At 34.9% G+C, this 24,377-nt stretch overlaps 1 protein-coding gene across 9 annotated transcripts in view; it reads right to left on the bottom strand.

Annotated features, from left to right (window-relative positions):
• Nucleotides 1–24,377, bottom strand: part of Grm5 (glutamate metabotropic receptor 5) — a 477,051-nt gene that overhangs the window by 77,421 nt on the left and 375,253 nt on the right. For all 9 annotated transcript variants that reach the window (XM_021193532.2, XM_021193541.2, XM_029544608.1 and 6 more), the window contains 3 exons: nt 15,410–15,656; nt 6,832–7,000; nt 2,951–3,077 (listed from right to left, as the gene is read on the bottom strand). In XM_021193532.2, the coding sequence (XP_021049191.1) occupies nt 2,951–3,077; nt 6,832–7,000; nt 15,410–15,656 (543 nt within the window). The remainder of the gene's footprint in view (nt 1–2,950; nt 3,078–6,831; nt 7,001–15,409; nt 15,657–24,377) is intronic.

The following is a 24,377-nucleotide window of genomic DNA, read 5'->3' as shown; positions in this document are numbered from 1 at the left end:
TTATTACCAGTTGGAAGATCGTCTGGGTATATGCCCAGAAGAGGTATTGCTGGTTCCTCCAGTAGTACTATGTCCAATTTCTGAGGAACCGCCAGACTGATTTCCAGAATGGTTGTACAAGCTTGTAATCCCACCAGCAATAGAGGAGTGTACCTCTTTCTCTATATTCTTGCCAGCATCTGCTGTCACCTGAATTTTTAACCTTAGCCATTCTGACTGGAGTGAAATGGAATCTCAGGGTTGTTTTGATTTGCATTTCCCTGATGACTAAGGATGCTGAACATTTTTTCAGGTGTTTCTCAGGGTATTATTCCTCAGTTGAGAATTCTTTGTTTAGCGCTGTACCCCATTTTTTATTGGGGTTATTTGAATTTCTGGAGTCCAGCTTCTTGAGCTTTTTGTATATATTGGATATTAGTCCTTTATCAGATTTAGGATTGGTAAAAATCCTTTCCCAATCCGTTGGTGGCCTTTTTGTCTTGTTGACAGTGTCTTTTGCCTTACAGAAGCTTTACAATTTTATGAGATCCCATTTGTCAATTCTTGATTTTACAGCACAAGCCATTGCTGTTCTGTTTAGAAATTTTTTCCCATATCTTTGAGGCTTTTCCCCACTTTCTCCTCTATCAATTTCAGTGTCTCTGGTTTTATGTGGAGGTCTTTGATCCACTTAGACTTGAGCTTTGTACAAGGTGATAAGAATGAATCAATTCTCATTCTTCCACATGATAGCCACCACTTGTGCCAGCACCACTTGTTGAAAATGCTGTTCTTTTTTCACTGGATGGTTTTAGCTCCCTTGTCAAAGATCAAGTGACCATAGGTGTGTGGATTCATTTCTGGATCTTCAATTCTATTCCATTGATCTACCTGTCTGTCACTGTACTAGTACCATGCATAATATTTTTATTTTTATCTGCTTTTCTTTTGCTTATTTTGCACAATTTGCCAGCGCGCGCTCACGCGCGCGCATGTGTGTTTGTGTGTGTGTGTGTGTGTGTGTGTGTGTTATAGCTTTTCTCCCCACATTACTAGGTATGTAGAAGAATGTTCTACTGAGACAAAATGTGAGAATCATGGTTCTTTTCCATTCACTTTCTATATCACCCATATATCAGTCTAACAACAGTTGTAATAATGGAATATGTGCCAATTAAGATAATGAAGTAATATACCATGTTCACTTTCCATAGCATTATGGTAGAACATAAAAGACAAAAACTGACATTAGAATTGTGTTGACTGTATCCATTGGTATTCAACTCTGGAAAATGGGAAAATTCAGAATAAAAATAATATGTATTTAAAAGGTTGTCTTAATATTCTTGCCATTATTCCCTTACCATCTTATTATGACAAAATTTCTATAACTGCTTATATTGAATTTCGATTTATAAGCCAAATACAGATGATTTGATTTAATAGTTATTTGATTTAATAGTTATAAGGAGTTGGGAGAAACTGATGTGCAGATATTGTTTAATTTTATTTAGACATTTAACAGTTTATTTACAAGAGTCTGGCATTTATCATTTATCTGAGGACCTGAAGCCAATATCCACATATACCAAGGGACAACTGTACTCACTGAAAAGGTATTTAATTAACCTGGCAATGTTGTTGAACATAAAAGTGTTTTCAAATTCAACAATAATATATTTTGAAATTAGAAAAAAATGGACTGATCAATGAAAAAATCATCAATGCTGTATCTTGTAAAACTCAAAGTAATGTCTTTTCTTGAGGGCATTTTAATTTTTTGTGTATAGGTATACATAATAAAATTTTCTACTCAAAAATTTCATTTTAGCCAAGAGCTCATTTCTGAGTCATCTCTGGAATGCCTGAGAACATCAGAAATCTTCTCTAATGATAAAAACAAGACTCAATGCTGCCATTAGGCACTTGGATGTTTTATTAAATCAGATCTTTTTAAGATAGAGAAATCTTCTGTATAAATATCTCTCACTAACATAGTCTCAGTGTAAGCAAGTCTCAAAAGCCTCCACATCACAGGATTTCTATAATCATGGCTTTTATGTAAGCTAGTACAATGGCCATGGATAATCACTTATCCCTTGAGGTAGGGGCTTTAACCATGATAATCTTATGATCTATCTTCTAGGAATCCTGTGCTAAAATCCATCTTAATACTAGAAATACTAGACAAATCTCTTGTGTGTGCTCTTCCAGGAGTGCCTTGTTATGTCCTCATTTTTTATATACAAGGATATAGATGACTATTTCAAGCCAATATATAATGTACTTTGAACATATATCTCTACCCTAACTATACTCTTTTTTCTTCTCCCTTTCTCATTAGTCTCATCTATTCCCCAAGAGAACCATGTTTCTACTTTCACGTCTTTTATTCATATAAGATTTTCTGTTTCTATAAAGTCTAGGACCCATAAATGAGAATCAACATGCAACATATATTTTTGTAATCCATTTTATTTGCTGAATATGATTATCTTCATTTTTATTCATTATGTTAATCATGTTTATATATTTTTCCTTTAGCATTAAGACAGAGGGACAGTATTAGTTTCTCTGTCTTTATTTCACTCTTAGGAAAATGTATTGAGTACATTGATGATGGGTTGGAAGAAGGACTGTGGGGATTAGAATTTTAGTTTTCTCCTGGAAATATTGAAAGTAAATATAGAGCCTTGAATTAATGCTATGGGGTAAAGGTGTACATTTGGAAATAAATACCCTAAATTAAACCAAATTCAAACAAACAATTGCTGGTCTGTCTTGCCCTTTGCCAACATTACTTAAAAGCAACATTGATTACTTGGAAGCTTGAAGTTTCCAAAAGGGAATAACTAAGAAAAAGGTACGATTTATTATTATTTTTAAATAAAATCATATCTTTTTCCTCGTCATAGCTTCATCATTTTTCAGTGGACTTCAGAGGACTGTGGTGACACTGTGTTCCATGTACCTGTTAAGTCGTCAGTGGGCCAGGACCCCAGTTGGCATGCCTTGCAGGTGTACTCATCAAACACATACTCATTCTCCTTACAAGGCGTGCAGGTCCAGCAACAGCTGACTTCTCCCTTCCGGATCACCTAAGGGGAATATTTAACATTCTGATTAATGTTGCAATTTAGAAACTAAAACAGATATATCTCATCCAAACATATTTCATTTTATCCAGATTCCTTGGTATAAATATCAGTGATTGATAAATGTTAGGCTATAAATTTTGACCTATTTTTTTATTAATAAAACTATACAAATACACCTAGTAATGGAGAATTTCATTTTGGGGGGTAATCTGAACCATTCTTAGACAATTGTTAGATTATGTAATATAAGTAAGCTCACTTAAACCTGAGATGCTCTTTCTAGACCTTTACAAGGGTTTACAAATTCAAGATACTAAGTTTTTCACCTTTGAAATATTCCGACAGTCCATGGCTCATTTCCCACTTGTTATGAATGTCAATATTTTGCCAATCTAAATGTATTCACTTTTCCAAGAATAATTCCCAATTAACAATATTTTGAATCACAACATCACGATATAGTTTCTTTGATCATTCAAAAACAATTTGGCTTAACTTTTCCACATGAACCTTTTGGATTCACATCCATTCCTCATCGTAAGTGTCAATATGCATTTTCACAGTTCCTACTGTGAATTGAAAGTAAAGGTGCCTTCACTGCCATTGAAAAGATGCCAAACCTCCACTGAAATCAAGTTCATAAATCTTTGGACAGTGCCAGGGGAGCTTACTATAAGTGAAGGTGCTCAATTACAACTTTGATGAGTGAAAATGAGATTTACACAGAAACCCAGAAAATAATTTAAAAATGAGGAACTAGGCAAATATAAGTATAGAACTAATGCTAATACAATGGTGACAGAGAACCAAACTCTATCATAATATAAATTATATCCTATACAACATAGAAAAACATGCCAAGAAATCTATCTATTCAGCTATTCAAGGATTTTATAAGTACATGTTCAAACTGTAATGTCATGAATCGACAAAAAGCCAGATGCATCCCACACTTGCTAAATTGTATACATTTCCATAAGTATCAATCAAAATTAAAAATAGTTGATACCCTAGAATAATCCACAAAGCCTTATCATGAAACCAAGTGTTCAGAAACATTTCTATCAAATACTGTATACTTAAGTTTCCAGCATATATTTCTAATATCTAAGCTACCTAACCGTGCTGGGAAAGCATTAGAGTACCTACCAAAAACACATCATGGACAAATACGTAAGTGTCATTATATTCCACAAAAATTTTGTTTATAAAGGTAGTCCGTAGATCAAATTTAGTTTTTAGGTCATAGTTTCAATTTTTGTCATATGTCATAACAGAAGATACAGATAATTTTAGAAATTCCAAAAGCTGTTAAACCATTTGCCAGTGATAATATTATTCTCATTTTTGGTGGTCTTTTTCTTTTTGTCTAGTTTTAGCTTCCCAAATTTTCTTAGTCTTGTGGCTGAGTACTTTAATATTGGTATTAATACAACTTATATCTAGCATTTCAAAAGTCTTGTAAGTTTGAGTAAAGGAAGTTTTGACTGAAAAGATCTATTGAAATCCTTTCAAATATTCTGCATACCTGAAATGGTGAAGCCTATTTAATGGGCAATTAAATTATCTCAGAATCATTTTTCCTATCCCAGAATATTATGCTACAGTAACTAACTTTGCCTGTTTTTGTAATTATGTTTTTATTTCTTCTTAATTGGCTTTTGATTTCCTAGACAGACCATGTTTAACTTAAAATTATTGTCTTCAGAGTAGCAAGTTGCCTCTTACTTGTGCCCCTCCCCCCCTACTCTGTATCCCTGTATTCTGTCCATGTCACTGCCTTCTGTCCCAGAAGAACAAGAGGACAGGCAAATTCTCAGTTTGCATGTTTGTCCCTCTTCCTCCTCCTCCCTAGCCTGCCAGTTGCTGACCACTGTGTTGGCTGATTGGATTCCTCTTGGTGTCTTCCTCTCTGATTTGGCTTTACTCAACCTCTCCATTCCTTATATTTTCAAAGCAGATATTTTTGAAGGCTTATGTGTACTTACCATATTTTTTTTTAATTTAAATTTTCAGGTTGGCCATTTTTAAATATATTCAAAGACTGTCAATTTAAACTTTAACTAGTTTATTCCTAAATCTGGATTAGTTTTTCCTTTTTATTCCTAAAACAATTATCATTGCCTCATATTAAAAAATCAACAAATCTTAAAATTAATCCATCTACCTTCCTCTGAAACCACCTATCTCCCCGTCCCTCTCTGTTTAGATTTGTATGTTCTTGCAGATATTAGAAATTACAAGAGTTAACTTTTCCATAATATGAGTCCTGGGGATTGAGCCCTGTTAGTCAGGTACTCTGCTAAGTATCTTTATTTGTTGAACCATCTCTCAGGTACTCATTATTCTTTCATTTATGCCAATGGTTCTTGGAGTGCCAGATGATTTTCTCATATTTTGTTTTATTTTCCTGATCTAATATTGAATCAGCTGCCAGCACTGAGTTGCCGTAATCTGCAAACTTTTCTCCAGTGTCATGTCTACTTATTTTGGCCCTCATTATTCTTTTCTTTGCCATCACAATCAGCATCCTGTATTTTAATTCTTCCTTTTTGTTTGATCGTTTGTCATTTCACTTCCCAATTGCTACTGTGTGTCAACAAGTGTTAATATTTTAGTCAATATTATATTACTACTTCCATGTCATAAAATATAGGTTCTTTATTTTGCATAATATTAAAAATTATCCATAAAATTGGTCTTACCCTGTTATTTAATGTCATTTTTCATGATGGCTACTTATAGTAACCATTTATATACTCTGGATTAGTCAATATCATTCCAGTGTCCTATCTGTTTCTTCTGTACCTTCTCTATTTCTCTTTTCCATATACCAGTGGTCTTTCCTTTAAATTATAATAAGTTTTTGTTCTATCGCTTCAAATTTCATTCAGAACAACTCACCATTTTTTTTCTTGCTCACCTCTGTTTTTTAAATGAAATTATTACATTTTTATAACATTGCTTCTGTTACATGTGTTTTTCCTCATTTATATTAAATACTCCAATTAGAATAACACATGTTTTGTCCCATTGATCTTAATGAACTGTTATATGGAGATTTTAAAAATATATATATTTATTTATCTTATATTTATAAGTACACTGTTGGTATCTTTAGACACACCAAAAGAAGGCATCAGTTCCCATGAAAGATGGTTGTGAGCCACCATGTGGTTGCTAGGAGTTGAACTCAAGGCCTCTTGAAGAGCAGTCAGTACTCTTAACTGCTAAGCCATCTCTCCAGCACTTACATGGAAATTTTTTTTATTAGATATTTTCTGTATTTACATTTCTAATGTTATCCCTGTTCCTGGTTTTTTCCTATCCCCTCCTCCCTCCCCCTGCTCACCCATCCACCTACTTCCTCTTTCTGGCCTGGCATTCCCCTATACTGGGGCATAATAGCTATTTGTTAACTATATTTTTGAGCTCTATGCTATCCATTCTCAGGAATCATTTTATTTTTATAATCTTATTTTTGTAAGTATTTATACGGAGGAAGAGTGAACAGAACTAAACATGACTCCTCAACTGGATCAATGAGCAGAGATTAATTACTCAGACTATTGAGAGTTGAATGTTAACCTTCCTAAAGAATTGATCAGAATAAAATAAAAGGACAAACTCATTGTCTTTCATTATAATCTTACAATATAAAAAGCAAAACAAGTGCCAAATAAAAACGAAACAGCCTATGAGAATTAACATCACTAAGTCTGAAACAGTTAAAGAAATCTAGATTCCATTTTACCTTTATCTGGCCTTTCTCACACGGTTCACTGCACACAGATCTGATTATGTTATTTTTCTTGGACCATACTTCATCATCATCCATTTTTAATTCCCCATTGTCCCAACTTCCAACATTGATGTAATCAAAATAGTCTTTTCCCATTTCCTTGAAATTCATTATTTCATACCTTCAAAACAAGAATATAATAGTTATTCACCTATTACAATATTTATTTCTTTATGCAAAGTGAATAGTTTCATTACCCTAAATATACTTTCTGCTCTGTAAATCATACTGAAATTTTCTGTAACAGTGTGTTTATACAAAATTCTGCCTTTTTTCATTTTTATGACAGAGATCTATTTTTAGAGTCATACTTACACCTGAAATAGAAAATAATCCCATGTGAGAAAGTGACTGGATCTTAAGAAAAATGAAAGACAGTTTTGAAATAACTGCAGCAATTTTAAGTATGAACTTCTGCTGATCTTTTGGAAGAAGCCAGGGAGGTGTTTAACTATGTCCTAGCAACATGCCAAAGAGTTTCCTTACTCACTGTGAATTCTTTTTATTCTTTGAACTCACTTTGGGGTGCTAAGGAATACAAGGGTAATTTAAAAATAATACTTCAGTCCCATAAATTTTGTTTTATGAAACACGATGATGCACAGTCATATCTTTTTTCTTGAAATTGTCGTTTACTACTAAAGAGCTTTTGCTTTGGAAATCTGAAAGAGCCTGAGCTTTTAAAAATGTCTGAGTTCCATTGTTTTTATCATATATTTAACCAAAGCTACAGAAAGCTTGTGAATTAGAATAAATGAGGAGCAGGTCTGATTTTACTTTTATTCCACCACTTATCAGTGGTAGAATTCATTGTATAAAGGTAATTTAAGGGGTGTTTTAAAAAAAATACTGAAAATTATTTCTAAAGCAATGTAGCTGGAAATACTGGGTTCTCAGTCTTTCTTAGCTACCATTCTTATTTTGAGTTTAGGGACAAAAATACAAGGAAAGTAAATCAATGTCCAATTTGCAATCCCTTTCTCATATTTCCAGAGGAGTATTTATGAAACAGTTTTCCAGAGATCTTTCAGTGTAACACTTCACAGCCTTTCACATTGCTATAGGTGGTCCTTAGTATGGGATGTCCTCATATTGTATACTATCTTTCCTACTTTGCTGAACTTTCAACACCAGCAGAAGGGATCATGAATATTCTCTCTAACTTCCAATGCTTTGTTTTTATATTTATAATTATGTCTACCAAATTAACACATTCAATCAGATGATTTATGTTAAACCTTAAAGAATGGACTTTACATAACCTATGAAATAGTGTAATAAAGTGATCCCACTTTCTACTGGCTACTCATTAAACTTACACTTGTGTTTTCATTTTCAGAGTAAAGCTATACTAATACTTTTTCACCTGGTCAATAACTTTAGGGTTGTCTTGAATTGCTTTTATTTGCCTTCAAATTATTTATTTCTAAATAATGATTCTAGGGATATTTCTTCCACGCTGTCAGACTGGCCTGTGGTTTCTAAATATAAAATGACTTAAGGAGTTAGAACGGAGATCAGTTAAGTGAAATAATTATGTACTATGTCACTGGCTACTTCAAACAAATAGACTTATAAGTCTTACTTCTCCAAGCAAATAACCTTTGAACTTCATAGTCTGAAAGAAATGTCAGTATCTGGAGCCTTCTTCCTTTACTGATGATGATTTGAAGAGATATAAGGACTCTATTTGCTCACAAAAACCATGAACAATACCATTTCTTCCAATTTTCAATCCTGGAAATGTCTAGACTAAGATATTAATTTTATACATAATGGAACTGAAGCTCATTGAGATTAATTGTTATGACCAGGTTATACAGAACAAAGATATCAGAGTCAGGAGCCAGAGCAAGCCTTTACACTTCAAGCCTACTGTTCCTTCTTCTCATTAAATTAGTCATGATCTATGTCTCATGACCTCAGTTTTCTGTAAAGGGGAAGCCTAAAGGGTAAGGAGACACTGGGTTTGAAAATAAACATAAGCACTCTAGGGAACATCATGTGACTGATTGACAGAAAGTGACTTTGAGAAATGTTAATTCTTAATTTCTGTTTAATTCTTCAAACTGAAAGGATTAACCCAGGGACTGAGTCTTAGCTTTGGAACTGGNTTTTTTTTTTTTTTTTTTTTTTTTTTAATAATACAAGACAGCAGCAAAAGCAGCAGCAGCAGCAGCAGCAGCAGCAGCAACAACAACAACAACAACAACAACAACACCAACAATAACAGAGATCCTTTCAGTAATTGCTTATCTGTGAACATATACTATCATCATAACAACTTAAACAGTTTTTGTTTGGTAGCTGCCAGGCTGTCTTCTCCTTTTCTCCGTCTTCCTAATTCCCTCCCCATTGCATTTTTCTCTTACTATAGCTTCTTAATTTTTTATCATTCTGTGCAAAAATTCTTCCTTCACAGCTGTCTCTTCCAAGTATCCACAATGAGAATTCTTAAGGAAATTTCAAATCAATTTTATATAGCATTTAAAAACAAAAGTAAAAAAGAAAGCTAAAAGCGTGTATGCCAACAAATTCCATTTAAGTTTAAGATAGAGACCATAGTAGGGCTATTCTAAATATAAGGGTCTGTCCTAGTGCCTAGAATTTTGCAAGTTAAATCAATCATCCTTACAAAGGACAATTCCAATGTAACTGGTAACTGAACAATCACTTTAAAGCAAAACTGTGGAGATGCAATTTTCTTAATGTGTATGCAATTAGTAATTGCATGTCAAGTTGGCAATGGGCTGGCATACCAGGTACTTGCACCTAAGGTCCACAAGATATACAATTGTTCGTTTTTAAAAAATAACTATAGATGGGCTGGAGAGAAGGCTCAGAGGTTAAGAGCACTGACTGCTCTTCCAGAGGTCCCGAGTTCAAATTATAGCAACCACTTGGTGGCTCACAACCATCCATAATAAGATCTGATGCCCTCTTCTGGGGTGTCTGAAGTCAGCTACAATGTACTTACATATAATAAATAAATAAATAAATCTTAAAAAATAACTATAGCTACATCTATCTATCTATCTATCTATCTATCTATCTATCTATCTATCTATCTATCTATGGATGCTTTGGCCTACTTGTATGTCTGTGCATTACATGTCTGCCTGGTGTGACCAAGGCCAGAAAAGTTTGTTGGATCCCATAGAGTTCAAGCTACAGATGGTGACAAGCCATCATGTGGGTTCTGGGAATCAAACCCAAGTCCTATAGAAGAGCTTGTTACTGCTGAGTCATGTTTCTCCTGCCATGAAATTATTGCATTTTAAAGGTCTGTATCTTGGACGTTAGGTAAATCACAACTGAAAGGAAGACCAGATAGTGAATTTGGTGAAAATTTAATATAATGTTACCAATAATGGAATTCTTGCTATACTGATTAAGCTATTTCAATTGTAATATAAAAATAAATGAATGATTATGTGATATAAGAGTTATCTTTTTATTTTGTTGATACTCAGATTTCTATCTAGGAAAATAAGAATATTTATATAGAAAAATCTCTTTATTTAGGATCCCTTAGCTCAAATAGCAATGTATCTACAATTATTTAGATATACATCACTTCCCCCAATTTCTGTTCCTCTTTTCTCACCCCATGAGTTCTTACTCTTCCATTTATAGTTCTCTTGCCTTTTTGTCTTTTTTCAGATGAATATATATATATATATATATATATATATATATATATATATATTATAAAAAGGACTACAGAATGCCTTATTATTCTACTTCAAATTAATATTTAGCTACTTGATATAAAATATAAGAACATTGTCCTAGTATAGTTTCATGTTCCTTTCCTTTATATTGTTATTTCCCAGTATTTTACATTCACATACTCATTTATAGCCCATTCTATACTCTTTAATTTTGCTTTGAATAGTCAGTTGTATTCAATTTACCACATGTTCTCCATCTTCTCTGTGCAATTACGATCAACATAGACAGAAGCCAGATCTCTTAAGACCAGCTTTTTGACAAAGTTTCCAAGCAAGTTTTGTTCTTTACACTAGACAGCATCTTTAACATACTTAAAATAATCTTTAACAACTCAGCTTTGTTAATACAATATATTCACAGACACAGTATAATTAGTTGAATGTTACTATGTACTCTAAAATTTTATTACTAAAATTTTGACTTGGCTTACAAAACCTGTTTTTCAAACCCATGACCTAAATTATTGATAATGAAGAGTAAAGGTCCATGCTGCTTATGTGCAATTTTGAAATCCCTAGAACTCTGCAAACCATGATATTTTTATAACTCATTTGGTAGCATAATATAAATCTATCTAAAATTATCTCAGGATAAAACCTGGCATTTATGAAGTTATTTATAGTCCATTAATAGAGCAGAGTGTGAAATGTTCATATGTCCTGGTATAGAAATATTGATGTGTTAATTAAGGATTGCTTTTGCACAGCACATTGAGACATAATAGCCATGTAAACTTTTGTAAATTCAAAAACTCAGGAGTCTATATCACAAATAGTTCAGTTTTTAAAATTAAAAGTATTATAGTTTAATAGCATTTTCACCCATGAATAAGGTTTAAAAACAGCCAAAGAGTATGCTCAAGTAATCTTAATGGATGAGTCAAAATTGATTTCTATGTCTTATGGTTTAAATCTAAAATGCCTCCCATGTGCTCATGAGTTTGTTCACTTTGTCCTGGATGGTGGAGATGTTTCAGGAGGTTGTTGAACCTCTATGAGGTGAGAACTAGCTGGATTACAAGGATCACTAGGGAGCAGGCTTGTGTTTTGCATAGTCCTTCCACTTCTTGTCCTACCTGTGTTCCATGATCAAGAAGCCTTATGTTCTTGTAACCATAAGTGAGAGATATTACGACTACCCTACTATCTGTCATCCATGATAGATTAAAACCTCATAGTGGGAGCCACAAAACAATTCTTTATCTTATTCATTTTATTTGTCAAGTATTTTGTCATATTTACCAAAAACTCACAAAAACACGAAATTGATACTGAGAACTGGGATCATTACTGTGACTAACTGTCCTAGTTCTTAAGCAAGCATTTGGAGGCTGTTTCTGAGAGGAGTATGTAAGAGTTGGGATCTGTGTCAAGAAGGACACATAGAGTCCTACATGCAGAGAACAACAAGGAATTCTGTGAAGATCGCTGTGTAAACAGAGTTGTGGATAATAAAATTATTATAATGAGGCTTTAAAAGGGGTACAAGGTTGTCCAGAATTGGGATCCTAAGCATTCAAGTTACGTGCTGTTAAAGACTCCTGCTGTGTTCTGAATAATTGAGTTTGAGTGAATTCCAAAGGAAAGGACTAAGTTGTTTGGAGAAAGGAAAAAAGAACTCGGGGTGATGAGGGATTCCAGTTGCCAGAACCATGAAAAGATTCTGCACACCATAATAGCAAAGCTGTGAGTTGACTTGTTCCTGTTTCTGTCTGTGTTTACAGTAAGAGATCGGAAGCTATGAAAACTCTGTAGTCTGGTGAGGGAAAGTACCATGTATAGTTAAAGTGGCAGGTACTGTGGACAAAGTGGCTTTGGGCCAAGTAGCTATGTAACTTTAAAGGTATAAAGTCCACTAAAGAAAAACCAAAAACTTTGCAATAGAAAAGATGCCCTAGAGATAGTGTGCCACCCATTGTTAGCAACATGATATAATAATGATAGCATCAAGACATCACAATGGAAACTTGCTTTGGAAAATTTTATTTAATAAGAGAGTGCCCGATCAAAGGGCTTTTGGGTATTATATTCAAGCAGTGACCCAAGACGTGCTTTCTCAGGTTCAGGCGTGAGGTGAAACAGAGGTCATTAGACTTGTGTTCCTGGTGAAACTTCACACTCATTCTGCCACAGCAGCAAGTTTGTTCCTTCACTATGCATTTCCTACTGAAATGGACTGAACCCTCAGATCAATAGTTGAAATAGTTTCCTTCTGTAAAGCGGCTTCCTGTCAGGTATACAATCATAGCTCTGAGAATAGTCATTAACTCACCAATGTCTTCCTTTCTCTGTCCAGGATCCTCTAGAACTCTGCTCATTTAGCTGTATCCTTACTATCCCTGGCTCCTCAGCTTCCTGTCTCAGCTGAGAATTCCTTTAATCCAGTGTAGAGGGAACTTTTAACAGCACAAAACCTAAGATAATTACTGAAAATACATTTCTCAAAATATATGCTTATTTTACTTTGATCTGGTGGATTGTGGGGCTGATGTATAAGGTGAGGTGTTGAAGCCTAGAACACTGAAAACCTTAACTCTCATTTTTTTATACTATTGCTTTGTGTGAGCCAGCCATTCGTGTGTGTGTGTGTGTGTGTGTGTGTGTGTGTGTGTGTGTGTGTGTGTGTATTGTAGTTCAGTTGGTCCATGGGCTTCTGCAAAATTCTTTCTTTATTTCCCACAGTCAAATTGTTGCAGTTATTGATAGATCTTACCATGCTAAGCTCTATGTGTATTCTGGAAATTTGACCTCAGTTCTTCACACTAGCATATGTTCTGTAACACTGAACCATCTCCCTAACCAACCCAAATTTACCCTTTGTAAACTTTACTCTCTATGAATAAAAAGGAGGAGAGACGATTGCTCATTTCATAAGATTTAAAAAGTGAGCATTTAGCTTACTGTGTGTTTTGAACTACACACATTGACAAAAATATTAGTTAAACATTGCAGGTGGGTTCCTATTGTATTGCCCCATTTGGTTGTATACATATTTTATATGCCTATTTATATTAATATTATTTATGAGTGAGTTCAGTATAAACATTATATAAACTAGATGCATTGACAAAACAAAAAGTTGTAATTACTAATTGTTAATGTTTTAATACTTAAACATAGAAGTTCATGGATAGACTCTAAGCAAATACCAAATCATGAAATTTGTTTGCAAAATAGTGTACATGCTATTATTGAAAAAGTATCTATAATTTTATTATCCATGAAGAGATTTGAAAAGGGGTGAACAGTATCCCCAAAGTACTTCTATCACAAATACCTTGAAATACTGTGAATGAAATAGTGATGATCTGCCTAATTCATTAATGTTTCCCACTGGCTTGGAGTTGAGCCACCAGAGACATTTGCTTCTCTTATGGTTTGTGAATCTGTCTTGGATACATGACAAGAAAGCTCTTGAGCTGGTGATACTTGCCGTCATCAATTTATTAACAGGGCCTAGGGTAACACTGGTACTACAGATGTTTATACAAGAACAGTACATTTATACCCAAGAATCAGAATTTAGACTTAGCATTCAGACATACAGTGCACGTGAAATTTCCTTTGCTACTAAGAAAATGTTTATATTTTCCAACAGTGAACACACAGAAGATTCCAATAATAGAAAAAAATAGAAATCCAGTTAGTTTTGCAAATGTCTGGGCTAGTATAAAACCCTTTACATTTCTAGATTATAGAAAATACCGGGTTTTTCACTTGGCCATGTGACCTGGAACTAGCTGTCTGTCTCTTGGCAGTGAAGCTTCTGTTATGTTGCCAGCTGTACGAATGACCAGCTCCAGTTTACTTCAGGATGAGGAAATGTGAACCAAGGCTGCTGCCAGAAGGTATGGTTGCCACATGCATTATAAGTTGAGTGGAGGGGACTCATATATCACTCTCTTGGCAGGAGTAGCTGCAAACTCTATGCAGTTAATTCTTTGAACACAGCTGGGAGGCATAAACTGCTGCTGGAAGAAACAGCAGGAACCAAAGGATCCTTGGGATTATTTATCTATGTGCTTGAGTTTTTTTCATTTCTTTGTTGTTGTTCTTTTTGTTGTTGCTGATTTCTTTTGTACAGCAGAGTAGTTACCTACCTCTGCCAATAAATTCAATTAATTATCCCTTATATATCCAAAATATAGTGTTTAACAAAACTTAAGTCTTCAATGTTGGAGATAGAAATAAATTCTCATAAGTTTGCAATACATAGTGATTTCTCTAAAGGATGGCTTAATTATAAAAATGTTCCATAATTTTCTGTTACCTCCTCAAAAATAATACAAAATTCAGTTTGAAAGGCAGTTTGTTATGTCAACAAGGGCATAAGTGCTTCTGTTACAGGATAACAAAGGAACACATGATGTGGCTCACCAGCAAGTAGAGTAAACAGAGCAGAAGGACCTGCACTGTGATCCTGGACTACCAGAAACAGAATTGCTCCTGTGTGACAATAGCGGTGTGATAAGAAGTAACCAAAGACTGGGAATAACCTGACTAACATACCCTGAGGGATCCAAGGGGTGTATTTTTCTTTGTTTATAATAAAATGAGGATCATGTCTCTTAAGTTTATGCCACTGAAATGTGGTGATAAATTGAAAAGTATACACTGAGTATTAACATTGCTGTTCTTTCTTGGCCACAGAGAAATGAGGCCATCCTTATCTGAGTTGCTTATTTTAGAATAAGAGCTTTAACCAAACCTGCCCAGAATCCTGAGTAACCAAAAGGGAAAAACACATGAGATAGAAAGTTCAGGCACTATTGTCAACAATGAGATTGTAACAGTACCTTCCTGGAGAGTCTCCATTTTCATCAAATAGAATCATATCTCCGGAAACTCCCGTAAAGTTGGTTTTCATCAGGGAGTCCAAAAGTTTCCGTCCATCAATTGGCTTCATTGCATCACAGAGGCCTGCGTAGCCTGGACACAGGGACATCTGCATGTTGTGGAGCCCATAAGCCATAGAATAGATTGCATTGATCACAAATCCCATTTTGGAATCTTGAACATGATGCGTTCTCAGAGTCAGAGAACCTGTTGAGAAATAAGTTAAGGATTAACTTTGCAATGTTACCCAGCTCCTCTCTATAGCTACACTCATAGATCCTGAACAATGAGAAAGAGCTCATAAGATTTACATCTGTGGACCACACAAAAACACATGTAAACATATTGTTCTCAACTCTTCCCCACCATTTGTGGGTTTTGTTTTAAAATGTTGAAATTGGGGCATCAACCCAGCCATAAAACCTTCCAGAATTCATGTCTCTAGCTGCATATATATCAAAAGATGGCTTATTCAGCCATCATTGGGAAGAGAGGCCCCTTGGTCTTGCAAACTTTATATGCCCCAGTACAGGGGAATGCCAGGGCCAAGAAGTGGGAGTGGGTGGGTAAGGGAGCAGGGACAGGGGGAAGGTATAGGGAACTTTCGGGATAGCATTTGAAATGTAAATAAAGAAAATATCTAATAAAAAATGACACTCAAAAAACAAACAACAAACAAAAACAAAAACAAAAAAACCTTCAACCTACAATTTATCTTGCCTTCAAGATATGCTGCATGGGATGATCAGGAATCAGAGGATCGATAGCCCAAAGAACTTGCATAGAACCAAATAAGACTGGCAAAAAAGTCAATGAAATGATTTCTAATAATATTCTGCTATTCATAGAATATATCCTAGTCCAATCTTCATCAGAGAGGCTTCATCCAGTAACTGATGGGAGCAGATGCAGTGACCCACAGCCAATCACCAGCTCAGTAAACTTCTTGGAAGTGGAAGAGGAAGGATTATATGAACCAGAGGGGTCAATGGCATCACAAGAACATGGACTACAGAATCAAGTAACCAGTGCTCGTAGGGATTCATTCATAGAGACTGAACTACAACTATGGAACCTGCATGGGTCTGAGATACACCCTTGGCATATATGTTATGGTTATATAGCTTGGTGTCCTTGTGGAAGTCATAACATGGGAATTGGGGTTGTCTCTGACTCTTTTGCTTGACCTTGGAACATTTTTCTTCATACTGGGTTGCTTGGTCGGTCCTTAACATGAGAGGAGGTAATTAATCTTATTGTAATTTATTATGTCATGTCCCACTGAGATCCCTGGCAGGCTTGCTCTTTTCTGAAAGAATATAAGCGAGCAGTGGATCTTGGGGACAGAGAAGGTAGGAGAGAGACTGGGCGGAGTAGAGAGAGATGAATCTGTGGTTGGGATGTAATATAAGAGCAGATATAAAATAAACAAATGAACCTTGAAGAAAGATGTGATTTCCTAACAACATTAAGACTTGTTTATGCCAGTGACTTATGTCAGAAGAACATTGTACTTTCATGTTACCTATTTAGTTGATTTTAAAATTAATTTCTCTAAAAATCTTCCCGGCTCACAAATTTTCAGTCTTCATTTCCCCAACTGATAAGTCTTCTTTGCAGAGAAAGTGACATATAATATTTTTCTATTATACTTATTTGATAATTTATCACCCACCTCCTCTAGTCTCAAAACATATTTTTGTCATTCATAAGCAGCCCTACTAGAAGTTATGGAATGAGCACTAAACAATTAAATATTAATTCAGTAAATGTTACAATGTCAAATTATACATGAAGTTGTGTTGATTGTGAAAAGTATGGCAACAGGTGAATGAAGTATGAAAGTCCTATTGCTAATAGGCTGATTTATGTTTATACATAAAATATAAGACTGGAGGATTTTTATCTAGATAGACACATTAGCTTGTGCCAATGCATCTATGTCTAGTATGTTTTTTAATGATTATTTAGAAGTGGAAAATGAATATAATGTCAGTCACAAGGGAAAAATGACTGTGTAATATATGGTTTTGTATGTTTTTTTATGATTTTTATTGAGGACTTTACTGTTCTCTGTGGAAAATGAATGATAGTTGAAGTAGTGGTATAATATACAGAATTGTGCTATAGGATACTAAGAAGTTTGAGTGGTTTACTCTAGGCAGGCTCTGAATATGTAAGTATAAAAGTTAAGATTGTTAGCTGCTTGTATACTTATTATGCACCCAAGTATTTTTGAAAGGAGTTACAAAAGATGAATTTTCTGCCTTATGTCAAGCACAGATCATGTAGAAAGCAATTAACTGAGAAGTGACAAATTAGTTGATTGTTGTAGAAATTAAAGAATATAATGCTTGAGTTATTAAACAAGGAGATATTACTTTGCTTAACATGACAGCATTGGAAAAGGAGAGATGTGTTCTGATTCAGTACACAATTTGAAAACAGAACAAACAACTGATTTGTTATAACTTTATGAGATATCAGAATCCTTGTTCAGTTCCTGATACTATTCCAATGTTTCAATTGTCATATAAGTAAAGATTTTAAAAAACCAATATAATATCTTTTTTCAGTATGATATAAATATTGATGAAATTTATTATTATCATTGTCTGAAAATATATGTACTATTTTTATGAGTGATTCTGACATGCATTAAATTTCTTTAATATTTCACAGCAACTAGGCAGCAGAAACTAGGTTTGAACCTTTGCAGTCTATCTGGAGTCCATATCTGTGGGCTGGATGTCTAATGACTTTTGAATCTAAAGCCAATTGAATTATCAGAAGCTTCCTGAAGCATATCAACCTTAACATCTTATAAAGAAGATATCACTCTATGTTCATTCAACCTGCCACATCTTTCTATATTCCTTTTATTTATTTATTTTCTTCTAGTCCAATTTTTATCACAGAACTTTGGAGTTAGGAATATATTAATTATTTGGCTACTTTTATTTCTATATTTGTAGATTCAAATCAAAGCAGAAAACTTAAATATAATAAAATGAAAACAACCCTCTCTTTTCCAGTTTTTTAGATATCCAGTACTCCTATCAGGCAGAATTTGCTGGGCATAAAAGTGATAAACAATATTTTAGCTTATTATTTCTCCAAGCCTTTTTTAGTTTTATTCATAACTTATCATATAGACGTCCTCCCACAAATGTTAGAATATTTTTATACCTTGCTTTCAGTGCTGTGTTGTAGAGCTTGATATCCTGTCCCTGAGGGTATGTATATGGATGCTACATTATTTATCTGGCTAAAATTTATTCCACTATGGTTATAAAATTTTATATAATCGTGGATGCAGTACTTTTTCCTAGAGTTACTAAAGTTCATTTTTATTAATTAAGTTTTGTGTTTCATGATTTCAAACACACAAATAATGCATTCTTATTGCTCTCACACACCATATTTTCTTATCACCCTCCAATACCTGTCAACACTGCCCTTTCCTCCCTAAAAAACAATTTACCATATTCATTTTCAAGTTTGTTCTTTGACAATGGCATAGGTATCAATGCACTTTGTTTGCTATGACTCCATATTGTCTTCTATTACTCCTCAGAGAATCCTTTCTCACATTGTGGTTCTGTCATTATACTAAACATCTTAAATGTAAATGACCTGTTTTCAATCTATCTGTAGCTTAGATTAAGGCCACATGAGGAAGACTGAACCTGAGATGGTTTGCATATTAGGGACTTCTAAGAGCATTTTTCTAGAGCAACCACTACAGAAAGAAAGCACTCAGACTATACTTAGCATTCAGATATAGATGGAGTGTCCTAAATGCTAGTTTATAGGAATATCATATAACTACCTATATACATTAAGAAATAAAGACATAACCATAATTTCCTCATTGTCACTCAATGAAAACCAACTCTCTACATTCATGACATCTCCTTAGGTCGTGAACTCATTTGTGATTGCAGCTTCTTAGTTTGGTTCAATAAACTCAGTTTACAAATGAGAAAAATAAGGCTAAGAGGTGAGGAATAACTTCTCTAAGACTCTTTGCCTCCTAATTCTTTAAATAGTGCTAGTATCATTATGAGAGGCAAATTAATTTTAATTTTATAATATTTTTATCAAATTAACTCATGACTCTGGGGTAAAACAATGAGCAAAAGTATATTTTAAAAATAGCACATTAATTCTTTTTATCTGTTCTTATTGTAACTCTTAAAACACTCTCATATTATTCCTATTACTTTCTGTCTACTCACCATTAAGAAGAAATAGAAAGGAAAATACAAGAGAAGACAGTAAAGTATATAAAAGAAAGTAACTGAAAGTTTTTGAAGGTGTTATTGGGTAATACAAAGTAACCTTATAATGAAAACATTGCACAGAAGCAGGCTTATTCACTCTCGTTTGATTTTTAAATCTATCTAGTTATTAATTATGCACAATAAATTTGTTATTCACTGTAGATGGAACAGCCATTTGTTTCTTGTTGTGACAGAAGATCAAAGCATATTTCAAAGCAGGTTAATCTTTTATCACTGTTTCTATGGAAATGTGCTTATATGTCCATTATATCATACAACATTCTCTTTTTCTCTCTCTGTCTGTCTCTGTCTGTCTCTGTCTCTGTCTCTGTCTCTCTCTCTCTGTACACGTATGTATCTGTGTGTGCAAATATGTGTGTCTATGTGTGAGAATAGTCAGAGATATCATTCCATAAGAGCCATTTTCCTCATTTTTGAAAATTTTATTTTGGCAATTATAATTACATTTCTTCCTCTTCTTTCCTTCATATCCTTGCACGAACAGCTCCCTTCTCTTTTCCAATTCAGTGCATCCTTTTTGCACCAATTATTATATGCATGCATGTACATGTTTACTGCTAAATATACTATGTATATTCCATATAATGTTACTTACACGTCTATTTTCTAGGCTGCTTGTTTGACGCTGGTCAGCTACTTTTTGTCTTTTTGCTGAAGGAAGACCACCTTTGCCTCTTTTAGCTTCCCTTTGTTGCCTATATTTTTTTGTGTATGGTTGAGGCTTTGTGGGCTTTTTCCTATCCATTTTGATATACCCATTAGTATTGTTCTTGTTCAGCTCACATATCGACAATCATGTTGTTGAGGCTTTATTTGTATAACTTCTGAGAATTTTCATGCTTGAAGAATGCACCACATAAGTTTCCAAAGAAGGAAGGTAAAACTAACAGTACTGACCAGTTATTGATGTATATAAACCACATCAACAACTTGCTGACACAATAATTCTATGGGTGCAGTAGTGGCCCATATATCTTGTTGGTAACTAGCAGTTCTCTAGTTGGACTTAAGACCTACTCAACAACAAGGAAAACGTTCCTGGTATTGGAAACCTAGTTAAGTTCTCAGTACTAATGAATTTATAGTTAATACAGGACAACATATAACCACCAATTTACTAAATCATTATAATCCATATCAATCTATAATCATTTGTCTTATACCTACAGATAAGTACAGTCTTTCTAATCAAGAAAACTTACCAATTGTACAGATGGAGCCCAGTACAGAAAATCATCTTAAGTTTTTGAAACAGTCTTATGGGCCTGACATCAGAGAGTTGACTGGTTGATAAAACAAAGAGATGTACTTGTTTCTGCCTCCCTATCTCTCACTGAGATTATAAGTGTGCACCATCACAATTGTTTCTGTATGTGTGTGTGTGTGTGTGTGTGTGTGTGTGCGCGCGCGCGTTCGCGTGCGTGTGTGTGTATACGTGTGAATTCTGGGTATTGAATTCAGATAGTCATGGTTGCAAGGAAAATTCTTTATCAATGGATACATCTCCCCATCTACAATATCTAATATTTTGTGACATATGTTAGAATTATCTATGAACTTTACTATTCCTCCAATAAAGTATGAGTTTTCTGAATCATAAGACAATCTTGCTCTTCTTGTATTTTCACAAGTTCTAGCACTGTGGATTAAAGCAAACATCTCACGCAATCCTTTAATATTTGTTGAACAGGATTTTCTGTTGTTTATTTGTTTGCAGAGCTTGTAATCCTACCATAAGATTTGAGATTGATTTTGAATGGAAAAATCAGTTCCCTGTGAATTAAGTGAACTTAAACTTTATTTACCATGGTATTTCCTGCGTACTATGAAGTGCTTAGCACTGCCAGTTTTATCAGTGGATTATGGGAGGTGGCTTGGGCCAAGGCTAGGGATATAAAATAATAAAGAATTATCTATGAAAATGCTTTAGTGATAGATGACAACACATAAACAATGCATCCTCCCTACTAATGCCACACATGCTCATTCTGTGTGATGCAGCACAGCAGCCCCAGGAACCTAGGGCTGTAGCCACATATAGAGATACAGCTAAGCTCCCAATATTCATACTGTCTCTGTTACATAGTTTTATCTGAAATAGAAAGAAGTGACCTCGAAATCCTCATGGAGCAACACAACTAATCTCTGCAGATCTGAAAAGTTTCAGAAGCCTCAGAAGTCCAGTGGGGAGCTATAGACTTCTCCATGCAGGATGACAAGTTTTAATAGTACCACCAGCAACTGGTTGATAGCCCTCAAAGACATGAGTGATTTGAGACAACCATAGCTGTGTCATACACATTGTGGAATTTTGAAGAACTTCCACAAAGTATGAAAATGAATTCTATAGCAATAAGAACCCAGGTGGTAATGATATTTAAGAGCCTGAGACAAAAAATTTGGATTCTGCAGTCTTCGTTTTACAGCAAGACAAGAATCTTCTCACTTTGATCTCTCTATCATTAGTGCAACCATTCTTTTCTATGAATTGCATTTTAACTACATTTTGTGATGCTTCCTAAAGCCAGGTGGATTCCCCAATCCTGCACATAGCTTTCTACCATTTAACTTTATATGTAGTCCATTCGAAATGTTATTCTGTAACTTTGGTATATCTTCCAAATAGACCTGAATGATTGTATTTTCATGATCGCCTCATGTTGAAAACCAAGAAAATTATACTTTCCAGTAGAATTGTGAAAACTTGAGAAAACACACATGGAAGTCACACTCCAATGAGAAGCACCAAATGACTGAAAATGCGCTCTTGCTGTTCACATGATATAATGTACATTTAAGATATGACTAGTTTAGTTTGAGGTAAATTCAAAGTTGGTGCTGCCCACATTATGGGATTTAAGAATTACAATACTAATCATTCAGATTTCTGATTATAAGGTTTCAAAAAATATTTCTGTTAAGGTTTTGCTTCTAATTAAAAGAACAAGCATGCTAAATTAGAAACTCATCTTTTATAATGAACTCTGTAATTGAAATGAAGTAGAAAATTGCAAAAGAATGAATTACTTCACTATATCCAAACCTATAAAGAACTGAACTGCAATTACTGAGTTCACAAATTGTACACAGGGAAGACTAATTTGACTAGAGTAGAACATATGGTCACAGAATATTAGAGACATCTGATCTAATGGTCATATATCTGTGTGTGTGTGTGTGTGTGTGTGTGTGTGTGTGTGTGTGTGTGTGTGTGGTTATAGTTATCTTTTCTGAGTGTGGTAGGCATTGTATTAGTGGTGCATGATTATTTATTTTATGAACTACTTTAAATGACAACATTGCCACTTTTGGCCATGATGATAATGATGTCACAGAGCCATTTTATCACGGAATGGCTCATACGCAGTTAAAAGAGTGAATGAGAATGAAGAGACAATTTTCTACAGTACTTATTTCCAGGTGCACTGCATCCATTACCTGCACTCTGATAGAAATGTGAGTTTGCTATGTGCATGCTGAACATAATATTTTGCCCTTGTTTAGATCAGAAACATTAGGGTCATAGACAGGATATAATGTCAATGACATAAAAACAACACATATAGTTAGAATTTCAAAATCTAGTTCAAGATGACCCTGCAGGCTGTCCTTTACTCTGTACACCTCTATTCTCTCTGAATTCTCAATAAAGGCTCAATAGATATATTTTATCCTGAGTGATGTAACCCAGACACCAAAGACACATGGTATGTACTCACTGATAAGTGAATATTAGCCTAAAAAGGTCAGAATACCCATGATACAACAATATACCTTATGAAGCTTTCTTAAGAAGAAGGAAGACCCAAGTGTGGATACTTCAACCCCATTTAGGAGGGGGAACAAAATAATCACAGAAGGCAGAGGGAGGAAAGCATCTGCCTAGGTGAAGGGGTAGAGAAAAAGGGAGGCAAGGTTAAACATGGAGGGGGGGGACAGGAGAGAAGCCCAGAGGGCCAGGAGAATGAATGGAAATATGCAGCTGTGTGTGTTGGGGGGGTGGAGGGACCTCTAGAAATTCCCAGAGACCGGGGATGTGAGAGGCTCCCAGGATTTAATGGGGAAAACCTCTAGAAAGTCGCAGACACCAAGGCTGTGAGAAGCTCCCAAACCCCAATGGGGCTGACCTCAGCCAAATAGTGGGGAGATAGAACCTATGAGACAACTTCCAGTAGATAAATGTGACCCCCAGTTAAGCCAGGGGACCACCCAGCCATCTTCAAAATTTTTGACTCAAAATTGTTCCTGTCTAAAGGAAATGCAGGGACAAATATGGAGCAGAAACTGAAGGAAAGGCCATCCAGAGACTGCCCCAACTTGGTATCCATCCCATGTGCAGGCACCAAACCCCAACACTATTGCTGATGCCATGTTGTATTTGCAGATAGGAGCCTAGCATGGCTGTCCTGTGAGCAGCTCTACCAGTGCCTGATTGAGATTGGTGCAGATACTTAAACAGCCAACCATTGGACTAAGGTTGGGGTCCTATGGAAAAGGTAGGGGAAGGACTGAAGGAGCTGAAGGGAGTACTACTCAGCTATTAAAAACAATGAATTTATGAAATTCTTGGGCAAATGGATGTATCTGGAGGATATCATCCTTAGTGAGGTAACCCAATCAC

The sequence above is a fragment of the Mus pahari genome, chromosome 1 (genome assembly GCF_900095145.1).
Source record: "Mus pahari chromosome 1, PAHARI_EIJ_v1.1, whole genome shotgun sequence".
In the NCBI taxonomy this organism is placed as follows: Eukaryota; Metazoa; Chordata; class Mammalia; order Rodentia; family Muridae; genus Mus; species Mus pahari.
Note: the sequence above shows the minus strand (reverse complement) of the source record. Positions and strands in the feature narration are given on the sequence as shown.